General features: G+C 41.9%; 1 protein-coding gene across 1 annotated transcript in view; it reads right to left on the bottom strand.

The window, feature by feature from the left end:
- Positions 1-7,685: 7,685 nt before the first annotated feature.
- The window catches only part of SPATA16 (spermatogenesis associated 16), a 91,861-nt gene continuing 79,597 nt past the window's right edge, over positions 7,686-19,949 (bottom strand). The window contains exons 10-11 of the mRNA XM_032193292.1: positions 18,951-19,034; positions 7,686-7,808 (exon numbers count right to left, since the gene is read on the bottom strand). Coding sequence (XP_032049183.1) covers positions 7,686-7,808; positions 18,951-19,034 — 207 coding nt within the window. The remainder of the gene's footprint in view (positions 7,809-18,950; positions 19,035-19,949) is intronic.

Below are 19,949 nucleotides of genomic sequence, written 5' to 3'. Positions count from 1 at the left end.
ACGTACTTTAAAAACACAAAAGCTGTTGAGAGCTTAAAATGTTGGCTGAATGCTCCGTGCAGCTGACATTGGAAGGGTGGTGGCAAACTGGTGCCATGTTCTTTGCCTTGGGACTGGTTTTGAAGCGCCGAGCCAGAAACCTGCTCTCTCCCATCAGTATACGAAAGCTGAAATGGAAATGAGAACACCATGAAAACAAACTAATTAAACGTCTAGTGAAATAGATTTAACACTGTCAGACGTTAGGCAAACAAAAGTCATTTTTAGATAAGAACATTACCACTATTTAGGGCTGAATTTTCAGCTGGCACAGACTATTCTATGAGAGTCTCTATACAAATGCAACCATGCATTTGTATGCCCAATTTAGGCAGTCAGAAGTGCAATTACTGCTCTACCTGCAAATTGTAATTAGTTTAAGTTGTCTTGGTGCTTTTATCAGCTGTTTCATATCATGACTCTAATTTTGGAGACTATAGTGGGACTGTAGTGGGAGCTACCCTCTGTTGAAAGAAAAAAATAATTACGAAAAGATGTGAAGCATTCTTTTGTTTTTACTCTATTTTTACTCTATATAGGGATAGTATATTTGGGAAATTAAGCAGCTAAAGTTCTGATATTAATATAAATATCAGTAGAAAGAGAAGAACCTTTATACCTCTCATTTGCCCCTCTCCCTCAGGCATCTCAATTTCTTGGAGGGCCAGGGAAGAAGGAGGTGACTTTTGGCCTAATGATTTGGCCTAATGAGAATTGGAGAGCCCAGCTTTGCTGCTCAGCTCACAGCACCCCCTTATTAGGGGAGAATTAAGCCTTGAGCCCATCAAAGCCCAGAAGCAGGCTCAGTTCAGCTGCACAAGCAAAGGCAGCTTATGTTTTTCTTGTACCTGTGAAGATCAGATCAAGGATGACTTGCATCTCCCTTCCAGCACCACCTTCCCATTCCAGAGATCGAGGAAAGCACAACAGCCTAGTAAGCATGCCATCAATCTATTTATGGATTCTTTGGGATCGACTAGAGTATAAATTGTATTACCTGAGCTCTTGAATATTTTGTTTCACGTACAGTTTAAATGGTAATGTTTGTTTGTCAGTGTTTGGAGATACTGACTACCTCTCAGCACTGATGCACTCATAAATATTCAACTTCTGTCTTTACCCAAACAGTCAGTAATTTATTGGCTATCTCGGATTGTAAGCTCCTACATGCTTTCTGCTGCTCTATAGCGGCAAAGATGATATTTCAGTGGTTCCTCCAGTGTTTCAGCCTGAAGGGAATGTAAATATAAGCATAACGGATTTTGGAAATGTGTCTTTTTCCCCGTGTTTCAATGGCTCATGCATTAGAGTTGGTATGGCTGGCAAATCAGCACTGATTGCTAATTAAAAAGCTGAATATATTAAGGAGTTTCACACATCCAGTTCTTTCTCAGATTGAAACCCTAGCTGTATGAGCAAGTGCTAGAGAAGCTCTAATGGATACAGTCTAATTACTTGCCATTTCTGCTTTGACTTAACAGTTCATGAATTACAGTAACTCTGACTGACAGATCATTGCTGATTACTAATTAAATAGCAGAATTCAGTTCCTTGCACCTCCAGCATTCACCCCCATAAAAGGTGGCACCGCATCCTAACAAAAAAAGCTTTCTCTCTCCTCGTTTGTTGATATGTGGAAGCTGATGGTCTCATCCCTCTGGAAAACAAAGATTCTCAGGGCACATTTAACAATAGTGGTGGATAAATATATTTCAAAAATAAAGTTACCGCTGTGTTGCTTATAAAAGAGGCTTTGGAGAGAAACTGTTGAAGGCAGTATAACAACTCAGCATGTTTCCTGGCACTCTCATTCTCTTATGGATCGCCTCAGCCCTCATTTAGTGAGCACAAAGAACAATAAGCTTTTTAGCCCTTTATCTGCAGAAGGGGACAATTCATTCGCTGCCATAGGTGCTCACTAGGTCACCCAGACACTAGAATGAACGTGGGAATGGATTGTCTGTCTTTTCCTTTCTCTTCATTTGTCTTTTCTATTCAACAAACCCCGAATTTAATCTGGTTCTTGACAGTATTACTACTCTCCTAATCAGTGATATGTTTTAACTTGTGATAGCAAACTGTAAAAATGAGCTGTTGGGGTTGGTAATTCTCGGGATGTTTTCCCCCCAGTCCCGAACAGCAGTGGGTAGAGTTATGGACAGCCAGATAACTATTTAACTCTGCTGTAACTTTTCTCACTAAACGCTGGAATACTTAGTTCTACTCCAGATCTTAAAGCAAGAATAAGGGCTCATTAAGGATGCTACAGAGCTTTTCAAACACATAAAAAAACCTGCAGACTGACAAACTTCTCTTTGTGCTGATTTCAGTCACTGATATTACTCCAAAAATGCAAAAATCTTTTTATTCTAAGAAGAACCGCTGTACCTCTAATATCTTACTTTGTAAGCATGTCCCGAAGTGTGGGAATATTTCTATACATGGTTTGTAAATGTCCTTCAAAAATAATGCTCAAGAGCAATGGTAAAAAGAAATGGTGTGTTGCTCAAGACCCTATATATCAAAAAGCACAGTATAAAAAATCTTGGCATATAGGTGATCATAATGGTCCCTCTGGACTTAAAAGGTATTACAGAGAGAAACCACAGAAGTTGTTTCTATAATTTAAAGCTTTATCTTTTCTTTGTTACTAATTCTTCCTGTCTGAGTATCACCATTCACCTTAAGCAAAATAGATTTTTTTATTATTATCTCACAGTAATAATATAAGCTTTGTATTATTGAAGTTAGTACCAGTAATAAATGGAAAATCTAGAGTTCTAACGGGTGGCAGTAAGATCCCCTCCTCTTTGCCCCTCATCCCCTATCTAAAGTAAGTATTTAACATAACTGCTATTAATAGCAACAAAAAGCAATGCATTTAAACAAAGACAGGAAATGGGTCTGGAAAAACAAACGATCCCAGGTCATCACAGCTGATCCAGCAGAGTAACTTTTAGGAAAACTTTACCAGCAAAGAAGACCGTGTGAAATCTTGAAATCAGCTCTTCTGACTGCAAGACTTCTGCGGTTGTTTTCTGATGCTTGCCCATGTAACTGTGGTTTGTGACAGTGTGATCTTTCAAAACAACAGGAAGATTTTTACAGAGATGTATGGAAACCCTAGGGAAATGGGGCAGCTGCTTTCACCAGGCACTTCCGAAACTTCACCGAGACCTGCTGTGCCTCATTTTCTCCCTGTGCCTGAGAAATGGGAGATCTGCCTGCCCTGGAAGTCTCGGTGAATACAGGGATAAAGCCTTGTGCAGCCCCTGGGATGGGAAAATTCCAGCGTTTCCTCTCTTTGACTAGGAAATGCCTGGAATGACTCACTGTAGTTAGTGTAGCAAGTGTGACCTTTTTAAAGAAGACTGCCTTATGGAGCTGTTTTGCCTCTACTTTCTCCAATTTTCTTTTACTCCAGAATGACCAGCTTCAAAGAGAAAGTTCACTGCTCTAATTGAATATTCTCCATATTGAGAGGGGTAAAAATAAACATTCTTCTCAGTTTATTCACGCATAAACTAGAGTCATCCAAGTGTGACATCTGAAAGGAACTACATGATTATAATCTGAAATGAGAACAAAGTTCATCTTGTGCGGTTTCTTATTTTCTTTCATTGCAGATTTTAAAAGAGGAAAGAGATCTCAGAATTTTAATACCCATTAAAGCTGAAGGAAGCCAGGGCTCCGCGCTCCAGTGTTAACCTTTTTAGTATTCTGCCGGCTAATTGTCTGTCCGTTCTACCTTTTCCTCCCAGGTTAATGGGGTGGTTAACAGGGGAGGACAGGAGTGGTTGGCCAATCACACTACAAAGCAAACTGAAAAGGTCAAAGCGATGCGCTGTATTATTCATGGGCTATGCCTTGCCGGGGTATCTCGGATCTCATGTCTTCTCGTGATGAATTGCAACAAGAACAAGAAACAGCCCAATGTGAAATTGGCTCTGGTGACAATGATCGTAGTTCAAATGGAGAAATGTAAAACCGCGGCCTGCTGTTGTTCTGTCCGCTGAGATTAAAGATGTGTGATCACATCTAGCCCCTGAATAAGGAACTGGTTACATTTGTATGACTGCTTGGTTGGGTTGTAAGTATAATACTCTGCGTGTGTATGTATACATATGTGTGTGTATATATACACACAAATCCTTCTAATTTTAGCCATAGGCTGTGTCTTGGAAGTAGTGTGTGGTGCCTGATGTCCCTCCCCTCTGTATTGCTAAACTAATGATTAATGTACAGAGTACTTAATATTAGACTTCTATTTAAATTGTATTTGGTTTAAAGTTATTAATATGCTAATTCCTAGTGGGGACACTTGGACTAGACTCTAAGGTGGTCCTTGCTCTCAGAGGTTTGCAAACTGTGGAGTCAAATTTCAAGGGAATTCTGATGCAAGTGTTCTTCTGTCCTTTGCTTTGGTGTGAAATGGGGGTGGAGGGAGATACGTGCAGAGGCAGGAGCGTGGTTGAGGTGCTCAGAGTTATTTTCTGAGCAGTGTCCTCCCCTACAGAGTGAGAGTAGCACCACAGACTGCTACTGAAGGCCTAGTAGCGGGTTCCATTCAGGTATCTTCTAGTTTTGTCCTCACCACTGGATGTCGTGAGTGCACCTTGTCTTCTTCCACTGGTGACGTTCAGTTTATTTCTTTAGCTGTACACCCATTCTCTTCAGACCACAACCTCGTATCTTTCAAGCATTTTTACCATACCCCTTTGAGAGAAGAGACTTTATAAACAGTGGAAGTGAGAAATGTTTATTAAGACCAAACACTGCACCTTCTGTGAGTCGTAATCAGTGTTGGAGCCAAGCAGTAAAAAGGTACCTAACACCTGAAGGAGCTCACTCTGCTTGTGCTCCAGGCCTTGGTACAGAAATTCTGGCATTTACAAGGAAGCAGTGATCACAACAGCAAGCAAAAGAGTTATGAGGCAGTCTTGGGGAGAGGGTATTTTTACTTTTTTTTTTTTCTTTTTTCTTTCTTTTTTCCCTGTCTTTAAATTGGTATAGTGCTCTTTGCTTTTCATTGAGTGGTTTCAACTGACAGAAGTTGCTTGGGGCCAGTGAACCTGGCTGTCAACAGATAAATCATTTTTGTGACCAAAAAAAAATGATGTGGTGGAGGAAAACAAATGCCCACCATTCATTTGGAAACTAGTCTCTGAAACAGAAGTGACCTGAAAGTGGAACTCTTGGGTAATGGTCTCAGTTGTGTCCTTGTGTGCAAGACTGAAAAGGAGGGTGAGGAGTGAAGTCCAACTGGTGCTAGCTCCTGATGAGAGGAGCCATGGCGTGCATCGTCTCCTTATAGCAATCCCCAGCTATGAGGCCAGGGAATCATTATAATACAGTCTGCAATTTATTCAAAAGACAAGATTATATTATTATTATTATATATTATTTAGGGGAGCCTAGTGAATCACATGCGTTGGAGACTATGCCGCATGCAGCAAGCATCAGACCCACCCGCACACCCCTCTCCTTCCCATGCCATCCAGCCAAAGTGAAGTACATTCATGGGGTGAAGCTGCCTCTCAGAAAGCCTTGAGTAAAACACCTGCTTGCAGATCTGGGCCTGGGAATCTATGCAATACAGATGGGTATTTTTGGAAAACAGCAACCCCTTTCCCTGTGGCAGAGGCTCCTTTCATATTTCCTTTGTGGTGTTTCACAGATGACTTCTTCTGACAACTGCCTCAGTCTATGGCTTTCTGGAGCTAAAGGGCGCTGTAGCCAGATGTTGGCCCAGATGTTTCAGACACCTAACAGATTGATTTGGGCAACAGCTTCTCTCTCTCAGTGAGGAATTGATCTGTAGCGTAAGTTTTTCTGCCCTACCTGAATGTCAGATACCTGTAAGTGAATTGTCATATCTTGTCTCGGGTCTGGGGTTCTCACAAAGCCCTGCAATGAGCCTGGTACGCTGTGCTCAGTGCACCAAGATCGACTTTTTCATGTTGCACAGACTGTTTTCTCACCAGCAGTGTTGTTTTCCCCCCTCAAAGTTCACCTCTTTTCATTGCACTTTTTTTTTACCTGGAACGATGAAAAAGAGTCTACGTGATTTTGCATAAAATATTGCAGAATTGTAAACTAGTTTACATCAAATTAAGAGTATTTGCTTAAGAGCCTCATGATTTACCAAACTGTGTGTTGACTGTGACTTGATGATCCATGGGGAGCAGTCTTTCTGATTTAGTATGTGTCTGCTCATCAAAGATGGATGATTGCCACTATGTGTCATAAAACTTCATTTGACAAAACCAACTCCATTGCAAAATAATGCTGTCTCCAAAGGGCAATAATTCTTCGTTTCTATGTCCCACATGTCTGAGCTTGAGCTAGCTCAGGTTTTCACAGAAAGATTTCTTTATACATACTCTGTTAACGATGAACAAACGACTATCAAAGCTTTTGCTGGTTCTCTCTTAGTTTAAAAAAAAAAATCTTTTATGAGAGCCTAGGAAGATGGTTTGTAGCAGCTAAAAATCTGTGGGATTTAGACTCCTATCTGTGATAAATAGATATCGGGAATTATGTGGCTAAATACCTTTGAGGTCCTAGATTTTCAATTAAATCTTAATGCTTGACTGGATTTTTTCTTTCTATCTTTTTGTTTTAAAGTTACCTTTGAATGAGAAGTTATACGGAACTGAATCCTATTTTTATAGGTTGAGGTTATTTTCTTACAAAGTAAATGCAGTGAAGGAAAAGGGACAGACTGCACACATCAGTTAAAGACGCCTAGCAAACATCATCTGGTAAGGTGATCTCTATTGAAAAGTATGTCTTTTAAAACGAAATAAAAACTGTGATTCTGTGAAATTAAAAATTATTATCTAATGGAGGAAAATTTACCCGTAGGGCACAGACCAGAGCAAAGGGCTCCAGGTTCTTAACCCGGAGCAACACTGGCCTCTGTTTTTTGCTTTCTCTTTTTGTTGTGTCATGTTTCTTGCACTTATCCTTGTTTCAGCTATAAAGTGCAGGCTCCCACTTGTCACCTTTTGCTATACCAATATCTGTAGTGTAAAGCATTAATGTGGGAGGAAGATAATGTGAGGCCAAATTCCTTTTAGCTAAGGACTGGGGGGGGATGCCTGTCCTCGGCACTTCTCGTGTGACAACCAAGCCAGGAGGGTTTTACAGGGTGTGGCTACAGAATGTCCTCAGGTCAGAAAATCCATATGGGCTTCCTCTTGAAATTTAAGCCCCTTTGGCCTGATGTGCACTGCTCTGTAAAATCAAGTCACGGGCTGCAGAGGTGTGGGCAGGTAGCTGGGCTGTAGCCCCAGGCAGTTTTCTGCAGCTAAGTGTATGTAAGCGTGGGTGTAAACCATTAGAAGCCCTCCCCGGCTTTTTCCTCATGGATGTAGAGAGAAAAATGCACCGCTGGGTGTTACTGTTTAAATAAACAAGACAATTTAAAATAAGCCTTGCGTGGACGTTTATTCCAGCCAGTTAAGGCTAATGAAGTGCAGGAGTGTCTTGCTAAAGATACCCCATAGCGAGGGGAAGGCTCATTAAGTGGAAAGGTGGCTTTTGCTGACCTATCTATCAAATATCTACAGTGTTAATTTTCTCGTTGGCTGTGTGGCCATGTCTTTAGGGCTGGTGAGGGACAGCTTTGTATTTCCTAGGCTCTAATGTTGCTGCGTATTTTGAAGCCTCTTCATTTTCATTTTCTCCCTCCTAGCTGCTCTCAGCCTTTTGTTCTTTAAGTAACTGTCTTCTACTTGGTATAAGAAGTCTTCAATTATTCCGATCTGCAATTACAAAGAAGTGTTAGAATCATGTCCCTGTCCCTGCATAAAAACATTAGAAACTTTGGCAATTAGTTTATTTCAGAACTAATTCTCATTAGAAGGAAAACCATGTGAAGGCACCTCTCGTACAATTGGCTGGAGTAATGGTACATGATTTATTAAATTTTTTGTCCCTTTCTGTTTGGCCTTATGCACGCGCAGATTCAGTTCTGTGAATTTGGATTCAATTACTTTACTGCTGTGGAAGAGACTTCTTTCATTGAAATCTGTGCATTGAAAACAGAAATTTATCACAACTCTGTCTTTAAATGGCATTGAAAAACAGCCACTTTAAAAGGAAGGGATGATGAGGAAATTAATCTCGGGCAAGTCTTTCTTGATAAGGAAAGAGAACAGAAGCTTCTGGCATTTATATGCCAAAAATCAGCACATGGAGAAAAATGAGTATTCTGCATTGCTATGGCATGAACCATTTTTCTATTAAATCAAAATGAAGTTCTGAATAAATATGTTTTCCCATGAAATATAATTCACTAGAGAATGTAGTAAAAGAACAGATGACCTGTGTCCCCCCCAAATAAAAACATAATTATTCTAATAAAGAGTACATTCAGATAGATATACTTTGCAAGGCTGATTTCAGAACTGAAAATAAATGTTCATAACCAAAACCAGATATTAATAGTACTGTGTACAGGTATTCTGTGAACAACAGGCATTCATAATTTCATGGCTATCTCCCCCCATGCCTTACCTTTATTCATAACTTATGTCAATATTTGTGATGTGCAGTGTTTCTGCATGGTGAGGATGGGAACCATCTCCCTTTGCACTGAGTCATACTCAGGACCTAGACCCTATATAACGTGAGGATCTAAAGAATCAATCTTCCAATTGCATCTTAAGCTGCAATCTTTTTTTTTTTTTTTAAAAAAAAAAAAGTCCTAATCTATCATCCTGACACTCATTCAGTGGAGCATTGCTTCTTTAGTCACAGCACTGAGCAGCTGACTGTGAATTAATCTGAGCGTGGCTCACCAGTGCATTTATTTGTATATTTTGCTGTTATTTATTTGTATATTGAGCTGTTAGGAGAGTGCTCCCAGCCCCGAGCTTGGAGCCGTGCATGTTGGAGAGGGGCGTGCGTGTGATGGAGACGCCACCAGGCAAGCACCAGAGCTCGTGGGCAATTATTTCTGCTCCTCTGGGGTGCCGAGGGTACAGGAGCTCGGCCTCCTGCTCCCCACGAGCTTGCATTGGAGCAGTTTTACCCCATGCTGGTGACCCCAGTGGGCTTTGCTCCTCCGCTGTCAGGAGGGCTGCAGCAACAGATGCCCACAGAGGTTGGGGCTGGCTCTGGTGTGACGTGCTCGCAATATGAACATGCAGGGGATTAGGGAAAGGAATCGTTATGCTAGCCTCATTTTTAAGAAGCTGAAATAAAAGCTTAGGAAATCATTGATCTGCCAAAAGCAGGCAGGAAGTCTGAGAAAGACTAATCGCTTGGTGCCAAGCTCCAGTCCAGGGGCTCAGCCATATTAAAAACAACAAGCAAGCCCCCAAGGCTGTTCTGCAACAGACCAAATTAAAATGTCTCTGTGACTTCTGTGATTATAAGGAATCTGTTAGATTTCTGGGAGTAGAGCTCGTGTTTGGGCAAGCACAAAGTGTGTGAAGAGGCAGGGAAATGAATCCCAGGCAAGTGGGGAGGGGAAGGGCTGAAGGAGGTCTAGGAAGCGATCAAAAGCCCCAGGAGCTCCTTTAGGACCATCCAGCGGTGGCCAAGCTGCTGGTGATGCCACCAGAGAGCCCGGGGTGGGATGGTGTTCCCACCAGAGCTTGGCTGCTGCTGTGTGCTTTTCATATTTATAGAATACCTGTCAACTCCAGCCCCCAAAATAAGTTCTAATATGGCATATCAGGGGTGGAAATAATAGTTGCTTACATAATTGCAATGCTACTGACACAGCTGATGAGCTGATGATGTTATTTGCACAGCAGTGATGACATTCAAACCCTCACTGACTTACAATTACACTGTATGCGCCGAGCCCTGGCATGATTTAAATTACCATACAAACACAATGAAAATACAGTCTCTTGACAAGATAAAGGGGGGAAGGGGGGTAGCTTAAAAATGTCTTTTTGGTGGCTGCAATGTTCAGTAGTGCTTATTCATGGCTTTTTAGCTTGCACATTTCATTTTAAGAAAGTAAATTGGAAGCATTATGTTCTGCCTTTTTGCCTTGATTTAAAACCTTCCCGTGCCCGCTCTTCTGCTGTTTGACTGTGGTGAGCCACCTTCAGGGCTCTCGTTGGGAAATGCAAATTTTTAAAATCAATAGCTTCATTTTTTTTTTTCTTTTTTCTTTCCAATAAGTGCTTAAAAAAGAATCTGTGTGGATGGGAGTGTGCAGAAGGACATATGTCACAGCCAGCCCAAACGTGACTAGTGTAGGGAAGCGGCTTTTGGAGAAGTCTCGCGATTCACTCCTCAGCTGACCTCAGACTGTTGCTGAGCCCTGTTGCTGAGCCCCCAGGGCTGTGTAGCCAAACTCTGCAGCCACTACACGGGCTGAAGTGCCATTGTGTATTCTAAAGCACCACTAAATCCCACCACGGGAAGAGCCCTGCAGGACTTGATTCACAGTGCTGGTGTTGCCAGCGAGGCACACGAGGACTCACCCTGCACAGGGATCAATGCCAGGTCAGCCCTTCGCCCTCCTGTACATGGATTTTGCTCTACGTGAATTATCGCTTCATGGGCTTTTTCTCAGTGTAAGTTCTCGAGTGCCTGGTGGCCTGAGTACTTATGGAGACAGTTTGGGCTTCAATGTATTTTAATCCTCTGCTGCTAAGACATCTTATTTTCAAGATATCCCAGGTATTTGCTCCCCTAGGTTCTCCCAGCAGTACAAGTCGCTTCTGTTTTTCCCTCATTTCTGGCTGCTCCTGTCCCTGTTTCTTTCACTGGGCTTTTCTCTCTCTGGTCTGGCCCCTCTGATCAGCTGGAAGGAGCAGAGGAAAAGGAGGTGGATGGGATAGAGAGCAAACTGAAAGAGGTGAGAGGCAATGCAATGGGGTCAGCCTGAGGGATGAACAAAGGAGGGTCTTCTCAGGCGAGGCAGTGTGTGGTTTCCCTGTGGCTTGGGATCTGATCCAGACCTATGGCAGTTTTTGAAAGTGACTTTACATAGGTCCACACAAAGGCAGGGAACAAGACAGGCCTTGTTTGCAGCATACAGAAGCATTTCTGATCTTGCCCTTCTGTAGGTGTTGTCCAGTGATGGATAAAGGGGAGCGAGCTGGCAGTCCTGCTCTCGGATGCTGTCCTGATTCCCTCACGGCACGGAGGATGTACAAGCAGCACCTGCTGCTGCAGCTGGGCTGCAACCATCATAAGATTTCAGCGTAAAGGACCTCTGGAGGTCGTTAAGACCAACCTCCTCTGCAGAGCAGGACTTCGTGGGGTTTCCCCTCTTTTTCTGAAGCCCCTACCGCTTTTCTGCTAGTGTCCAATCAGTCACTTCTGGCTTGGTCCAGATGCATGCGGTTTTGCCCTGAAAAACGCACAAGGCCAGTATATTCTTTGCTCTTCCTATGCACTCCCTGGGATAAGACATCCCACATATGGTTCCTAATTACGTGATATGCACCAGCTATGAAGAGAGGCCACAGAGACACTATCCATCATGCAGGGTGTTTTTGTCCAAGTCCTGATGGGCCACAGATGTCACGAAACTTGTCAACCTTTGCTGCAAGGGGGCTGTTCCAAGGAACAGATGCCCATGGTCGATGGCTTGCTGATGGTCCAGTGGAAGCTTCATGGCTTGTCCAAAACTGGGGGAGATATTCTCATCACAAACTAGCTTGTGTTTTTTAAAATACTGGCAAGAATCTGAATACAAATACAAAAATATCAGCAATAGAAGAGTTTTCACCAGAAGAGTTTAGAACAGCACAAATGAAAGAGCCAGGACAAACTCCCAAGGATAAACTCATGTAGGAAAACAACTCTTTAAAAAAAAATGTAGATAGAAATGCAGCACGCAGACATAAAACCGTACAAGTCTGTGTTACATGGATCCAAGTGTATGCAGGCTCTACACTGCCTAAACATCCAAACTACTTAAATCCTGATACAGACTGGGAGAGTCAGTGTGAAAGAGGAAAGAGGTGCTTTTGAAAATGTATGTGGGAACCATAAATAACAGGCAACAGCAAAAAGGATTTGGGGGCATAACAGAACCTATTCCTATTACTCGGGAGCTCATAGTAATAGAAGGCAAATGAGCTGCCTTTAAACACGAAGTACCTCTCCGTGTTTTCCTTTGTACCCCTGCACTTGCTGAAGCACTCGTTGGGCTGAAGGAAGGAACCAAAGGAACGGTACGGAAAGGGCCCGGAGGGTGAGCAGGGATGGCTGTACGGGGTGTGGAGGAAACGCTGAGAACATGCCACAATTGTGATTTTACTGCTTGTGTGTTAAGTGAAGCATTTTTGAGCTGCTGTGGTTGGTTTTGGAAGGGAGCTGGGTTTGCATATAGCACATCATCTCCTGAATGGCCATGGGCAGGCCAGAGTCATTTCCCTATGTTTGTCTGGCGATGTAACCCACTGACCGCACAACTCTTGCCTTGGACCTGCTTTTGGAAACGTTCATAGCTTTAGATGCTAGTGCCAAAGATAAATGTGCTGTCCCTCACACTCCTTTTCTGCAGTTTCACATGCCTTGTGTACACACCGCCTTTCTTTAAAGAACGCGGTCTGACAGGGCTGTCCACATGTCCACCCTGAAGGACGGAGTTTAGTGAAACACTGAAAAATTAACAGGGTCTTAACACGTTAGCAAAGCTCCAAAGCTAAAAGCAGACGGAAGAAGGAGTATTTGCTGATGGGAAACTGAATAAGAAAACTGTTGATGCTGGTAATGAATTACATTTATTAAGCACCTTACAATGGAGATGGTCCTTCGGTATTTTACAAGCTCTCCTGAATCACTGTCCAGCTCAGTGTTTACTGCAAGCTGTCCTGTTGACTCGTGCTATCTTTCACAGCAGTAACAACACCTGGCAGCAGGTGTTTATAGGGCTGGAGACCTTTCCTAGCAGAGGGCAGCAGGTAAGCTGACTGCTCATGTATAAGTGACAGCATGATTAGCAAGGGCCGGGGAAATATCTGTCGAAATCCCTATGCAGGCACCGTTAATGTCCAGAATCGGTGTGATTTAACTGCCAGGCAACGACAACCAGCTACATTATTCTGATGTCTGAGACATTTACTGCTCAATTGCCATATTTACTGGTATTTAAAATTATCCCATTGACTTATCTCACCCTATGGCTTGGCGGAATAGACCAGAGCTTTTCTTGTAACAAAACACTCCTTCCCACTTGCATTACCAGTACTTTTTTTGTTGCTGTGATGACCTATGAATTATGGGTATAAGTGTCATATGATATTAGACCAACTGATTTGGCTGGAAAAAACAGACCCTCCTTACCTCTTCCCTTTTCACAATGGTTCTGTGCATTTGTGAAATGCCCAGCTGTGTCACGGCCCTGGGGAGAGAGCAAAGCAGGAGCCAGTTTCCTTCTGGCAGTGGCCAGCCATTCCTTGGCTGCTTCAGGACTAGCCAAGCTGAAGCACACCGAGACAATTTGGGAAGCCTGCTGGCTCTGAGAACAAGCAGCGTTCCCAGTGGCTGTGGCATGGGCTTGGGTTACTGCACAGGACCCTACAAAGTCACACAGAACCAATAACTACTGCAGCAGCTAGCGCAGTGCTCTTCAGCAACACGTCCACTTTCCATCAACAAAATATGAATCTCCCTCCTTGCTCCTCTGGCTGACTGAATGCCTGGCAAGTCCACGGCCCTTTTCCATGGCTTGGTTTTCAATTAAGAGATAATGTCAGTGGAAGAGCACAGGTCATCAGACAGCGTTCCCCTGCTGCTGCAAAAGGCAGAGCTGTAGTAAGCAGAGGTCAACTACTGAGAATCTGTGTGCCAGGCTAAAGGATTATATAATACGTTAGGCTAATTTTACTTCATTTTATATTCACATATATTAGTGCAGTTTTTGTTATATACTTATCCTTATGTAAGTTACATCTGTTCTTTTATTCACTCATCCATGTTTGCTCTGTTTTCAGATTTATGAAACAGGCGTTCCACTGAGCTCAGCAAATGATGGGCATAATAACTTATCTAAATTGCAAAGTATGTGATGCCCTTGAGGTAAACTCAGATGTAAAGGTTTTATGAAGTGTCTCACATGTAGAAGTGTAGGGAAGTGTTTATTTGCCAACTCCTGTCTATCCTTTGGCTGTTCAAATGATGTTAAGAGAATCCTATGAAACCACTATGAAAGCCTAGGGGCTAAATGGAGGAGAGAAGTAGAACTGCATTATTATCTTCACAGAGCCAATATGGCACTTGCTACCTTATTGGGCTCTCCTCTCTTCGGATGTCAAAAGTTTATGGTTGATGGGCTGTAAAGTATCTCTTTATTTAATGAAATGCCTCTCACTGTAACAATATTAATGAATTTATTGTTATGAGACAGGAAAACAATCCCCCTTATTTCTTTTCTTCTGTTACAAAACTACAGAGAATTGAGGGCTCTGTAGAGGAAAGGAGGCCGCTTCCTACCCCTTTAGGTATCTTAGATACCATAAACCCTTCCACCTGACCATAGTGGCTATAACATCCTAGAATGGCCATGCAGAGACATGATTCCTTGAGTTATTTAGGGCCAAGCTTGATCATTACTCCCAACATTCATACTCACGGCAGATTTTACTTAAATCTGTAACTCTGTCAGGAAAGCAGCTAGCAAACAGTGACCAGACCTGGCTATTACAGTGCCTCATTTCCTTAAAACTCAGTGGCTGCAGTACTCTTGTGGGATCCAGCTGAATTAGCAGGGTAGTTCCCCTCCATCTCTCTTGGAGATCTGTTCACTGCTGCTGAGCCTTGTGCATTGGAAGTCATTGCTCAAACTGCTGGCCTGGCAGCCTCATTAGATTAATAAATTCAAATGTTATAGAACTAAGAAGAGAATTCACACTTTAAAATCCAGTAAGAAAAAATATTTTTCTGCCTCTGTTCACTGGTGAAGACTTAAGACCCTTTATAAGATAGGCTATGATGCTTTTCCCCATAGTGTTTCCCACTGGCTACTTTATGAGGACTTTGCATTCACAAGGCTGGCTTCAGAGAAGTCCCTTCTCATAAAATGCTGATGGTGTGATATTTCAGTACCTTCAAGATTCAACCTATACATTTGGACAGAGAGAGTAATTAAAAAAAATAATCTAAGCCTAGTATGATGCCTTGCTGTAAGCCCAGCAATCTGGGCACCAGCAAGCTCAGTTTGGGAATTTTTACGAATACATTTGTTCCTGAAGAAGATTGGGACTCCTTCCCTCTCTTACGTGCTTGATGGGTCTTACCCCCAGGTGTCTGGGTTTCCCCAAATTGCTGATACCCAGGAACATCGCGGCTTCCAGCCCTAGCCTGGCAGGCAGAGGGCAAATATGCGCCATGGGCAAAGTTAAATTGCTGTAGACTAACTGAAGTGAGTGTCATGATGTGTATTTGAGAATATCCAACTACCTGGACACATGGAAGGGTCTAAACTACTTGGTGAGTCTCTGTGAGCTGGGGAGTGGGGACACGGCCAGGCAGGGCACGGTGAACTGCCACCCCACCAGCTCCATCCCATGGATTTGCTGGTGGCTGGTGGAGGGGCAATGGCCCTATGTACCACTGTGCAGTGATACCAGCTCAGCTCAGTTTTATCCAGGGAGCTGCATGTCAAAGTGTCTGTAAAATCCCAGAGAACAGGCATGAAAGGGATTTGGAGAGGCTGGCCCAGCCCATGTTTCCTTTCCATTCTACAAGGATATCTAAAATGTGGTTAAGCCTCTGTAGGGGGATGTTTCCTAATCTCCCACAGTAATGTAGGCTGTCCTGGGTCAGGTCTCCTTGTGGCTGCAGAGTCCACAGCCTGCTATTACTGAGAAAGGCATCTCCTTAGCTGTGATGTTCCCTTTTCTCCAGCTAATCACTGAGTCATTTTTCTTTTTGTTGTATTTAAAGCTTCTGAAAATAATTAGCCCGTTTGAAAAATTGGTTCACTTAAAAACATAAATTTGTCAGAGAATTGGGTGAGCAGTGCAATGCCCAAAACACTTGAAGCTACACATACATTACTACTTTGTCACTGCTGTAAATTCAAAATTGCTCAGATTAATTTCAAACTAATTTGATAAACCCTCCACTGTGACAAAAGGAAAAGTGTTTGGTTGTCAGGCTTTGTGCCCTGGTACGTCAGATTTCAGCCTGAATGAATTTTTTATGGCTGACTCTGGAATATAAAACTCTGAAAACAGTGGTTTGTAATGGCAGTTCTGACAGACCCTTTAACCGTTTGGAAAATAGGCACAGCTATAATTCTGCTGCATTAGAGAAAAATTTTGAGTGCTTTCATTAGGTGCAACAGCTGTTTCTATAGCAAGAGCCAAACTACACTGGTGGTAGTGTAGCTGTCAGCTTCTCAGAGTTTTGCATTTATAGCTGACTGTATAAACTCCTTTATGTTCTTTTTCACTTTCCAATATATGTAAATTAATTCAATAGCAAAATTACAAATAACTACCCTGTAACTAGATCTATGTGAAGGTTCTTAGCAGGCTCCTACAATCAGCGACATGCGATGAGCGAATCGAGAACCACTGAACTTTTCAAAATGGTTCTCGCACAAGTAAGTGACAGGCAGTAATCCATGCCACATCGGTTTTCTGTCACCAGATTTAATCCTCTGTAGTAATCTGTTAGGGTCCTTTAACCTGGTGTAACTTTCTAAATTAGAGCTGATTTAAGTGAAACATAAACAAACAAACAAAAAAACAACAAGAAGCCAAACTCCATGAGTACTTTCCTGCTTCTTCTACTAAGTAAGAAAATTCCTCTAGGAACATGCTGAATATGCTGGAATTAAATTTTGGAAAAAAGTAAAGTAGAAAAGAACTATTTGATGATGCTCTCCAGTTCTTTGTTCTGAAATAATATAGAAAAATATTTTTGTATTATGAAACAAACAGTGAGTTCTGCTTGGAACAAGATGCCCCAAATCAGATACAGTTATTCAAGCTGTCAAAAATGAAATGCAAAAATTATTTTCAGAATGCAAACAAATTTTGAAGCACCACATTTTAAAATGCAGAGAGCAGATTTTCAGGCATTGAGTAAATTTTATTCCTAAATATAGAATTATGCACAGCTTTGTGTGGCGTAATTTGGGATGCCAGTCCATTTTTAAATGTTAGCTTGATTTCAGTTAGGATTATACTGAAAGTTAAAGTATCCAGAGAAATATAAAAGATTTACGTGTATATGTACAAATATATCACACATACAAAAAAGATGTTTTACTAAATTTACAATGAAATATTAGCTGGTGTCTGTTGAAATATATGGCAATCTTTTCAGTACCATCAACAGACTTTTAATGAACCTTTAATAAATATTTTGATATTGGTATATGTAGTCTAACTTCCAGCCACAATCCTTTCTCTATGGTTGTTCAGAGTTGTGAAAATCTGGCTGGTTATTTCAAACACCTAACTGTGAATTAAAATCCCAACTTTTGGAAAAAAAAAATTAGAAAACTTTGTATCTAATACTTAAGTCTGTTGTCTGAGAATGAGAAAGATAACTGCCAAAGAAGCAGAGGGAGTAAGTTATTTGTCAATATATTATTCACTCTTTGCATTCATGTTTTTATCAATGTTTATTATAGCAGGAAGTATGTATGCAACTGATAAATGTAGGTAATTTTATATTGCATGTATTTGTGTTGCAAAAGCTTCTCACACAATCTGCAGGCAGGTGTGAGAGATTTAGAGAATATCCTGGTGTGATGGAAAAGCAATGTGAACATTTAATATTTGCTTTACCTCATGAACAGTCAAAAGAGATGCAACTTGTTCTATAATTTTGGGCATTTAAGTTCTGGTTACTTTATCCAACTATTCTGTACTTAGAAAACTTTTTTATGAGCCACCTATGTGACAGCTCAAGGAGGCATTACACCTGGTCCAGCTCACTCTCAGAGGTGATGCCTTCTGAAACTTTAATCCTAATAACTCATAAATCCTGGCTCTGAACATCTCTGTACCCTCTGCTCCTGTCACTTGTTTCAGACACCCCTGTCCCATTTGCTTGTCCTATTCACATGGATGCAGTGCAGGCAGCTTGGGTTCCTGGTATTTTCCCTGAGATTTGACTGTAAACCCTAAGTACCACAGTGGAACAATGTCAAGTCCTGTCAGTGCCAAAGTGCTCTGTCAAGTCTTGTCAGTGCCCTGTTGTCTGGACGTGGTACAGAGTGAGCGTGCATCTGCCTGGGGCCCTACAGAGATTCAGTGTCAGAGTGATGCTGTGACCTGTTAGCAAAATCCTCCTTTCCTAGTGATGCATTGCCGTCCTGCACTCAGAAGGGGCGGAATGTCAATAGTGTTGAATGCCCAGAGTGAATTGCTTTGTTTTGAAAGGCTCTGTGCAAATGTAAGATTCTCCCATTACATCCCAGCCTGACCTATTATTCACTACATCGGGTCAAATTCCTCTGCACAGAGAGCCAACAACAGGCTCCCTGCATTTCACAAATCCTACAAGAATTACATTGACCGGTTGCTGAGCAGAGACTCCAGAGAAGCATTTACATGTCTGTTACATCTCACATCACCAAAGCCTCATTTGAGCTCCACTGAGGGACCTCATTTGTTGGGATGAGTTTTATTCCCTAACAACTCACCCCAACAATTAGCACAGTACCCATATGACAAAGATGGAAGAGAAGCAAAATTATCAGCCAAAAATAAGCTATGCAGATTTCTTTTTCATTAGATAACCACAAGAGGCTATTAACATGGACAAAGATCAGCCATAGGGGCTAAAGCAAGAAATGAATATGTATTTGTGGTTAGTGTCTGAGTGCTAAGAGAGTTCAAGGCCCGCAGACAGCTTTCAAGCAGCACCTACTTTCTTTTCTACCTTTTGAACAGCTCTGGCTCAGGTGGACATATACTCCCCAAGGAACAATATGCTCTTCTGCCCCTTCTGCAGGTTTTTACCTTCTCAATTTTATTCCACACACGTTCTTTATCACTCCTTCTTCCTTCAAGGGTGTCCATGGCATCTGCCATTAACGACTGCAGCTGCGGCACCAAGATAAAAATTATCAGTGTGGAATTCACACAGAAATAACTTCTCTAAATACACAGATTAAAACCTAATTAAAAAATCATTTGTACGCTGATGATTTTATTACTCATCTTTCACACAATGAGCACCGCCACCTCATCTTTGCTTCAGCCATTACACTGTATTATTGTGGATATAAAATACTTAACAATGGGAAAAAATCCAGTGGAAAATTTGTATTTAAGCCTATACGTTTCTGTGCAGGAAATGTTTATACTTGGTTAAGGAAGACTCAGGTTGTAAAGAACAGAGGTTCCATATTTCATTCTTTAGCTGTCTGGGATATTCTGTGTCGTACATGACTGCTTTTTAGTATTTCTCCCAAGGCTAATGTATCATAATTTAGGGCAGCATGTAAAACTGCACAAGAGGACAACACTAAAGCTGAGATGCTTTTACTGTAGCTGGGAGTATCTAGCTCATTTTCCCTTCTTTTACTATCCTTTTTCTTTGGCAGACCCTTCCTCCTCCCCATCATTCAGCATAACAGACCATAAAAGCAAGGCTGACAATTTCTAGTGTAAACTATAAAAGGAAGCTGTAGGAAAATACTTGCTAATCTGTGCTTAGTGTTAGAGGGAAGGCTAAAATTCAGGTTTGTTGTGGTATTGTCTCACCCTGTACCTTCTCTATGCACTCGAAAAATGTTTTGGTCACTCCGTATTCAGTAACACAGGGTTGTTAACAACATGGTTTGGATTCAGTGTTATCCTCCCATGGGCAGCCAGCACCAGCATTTAGGAAGAAACTGGGAGAAACCTGTATGTAATACCTGGGGTAGTGCACTGCTCTGTAAGTTTTATTCCAAAATGTTTTGTTGTTTAAATGGAGCAACCAACGCAAGAAATAGCTTTTGGTGCCTCTTCCCA

The sequence above is a fragment of the Aythya fuligula genome, chromosome 9 (genome assembly GCF_009819795.1).
Source record: "Aythya fuligula isolate bAytFul2 chromosome 9, bAytFul2.pri, whole genome shotgun sequence".
Taxonomy (NCBI): domain Eukaryota; kingdom Metazoa; phylum Chordata; class Aves; order Anseriformes; family Anatidae; genus Aythya; species Aythya fuligula.
The sequence above is the reverse complement of the archived record's forward strand: the minus strand, read 5'-3'. Positions and strand labels throughout refer to the sequence as shown.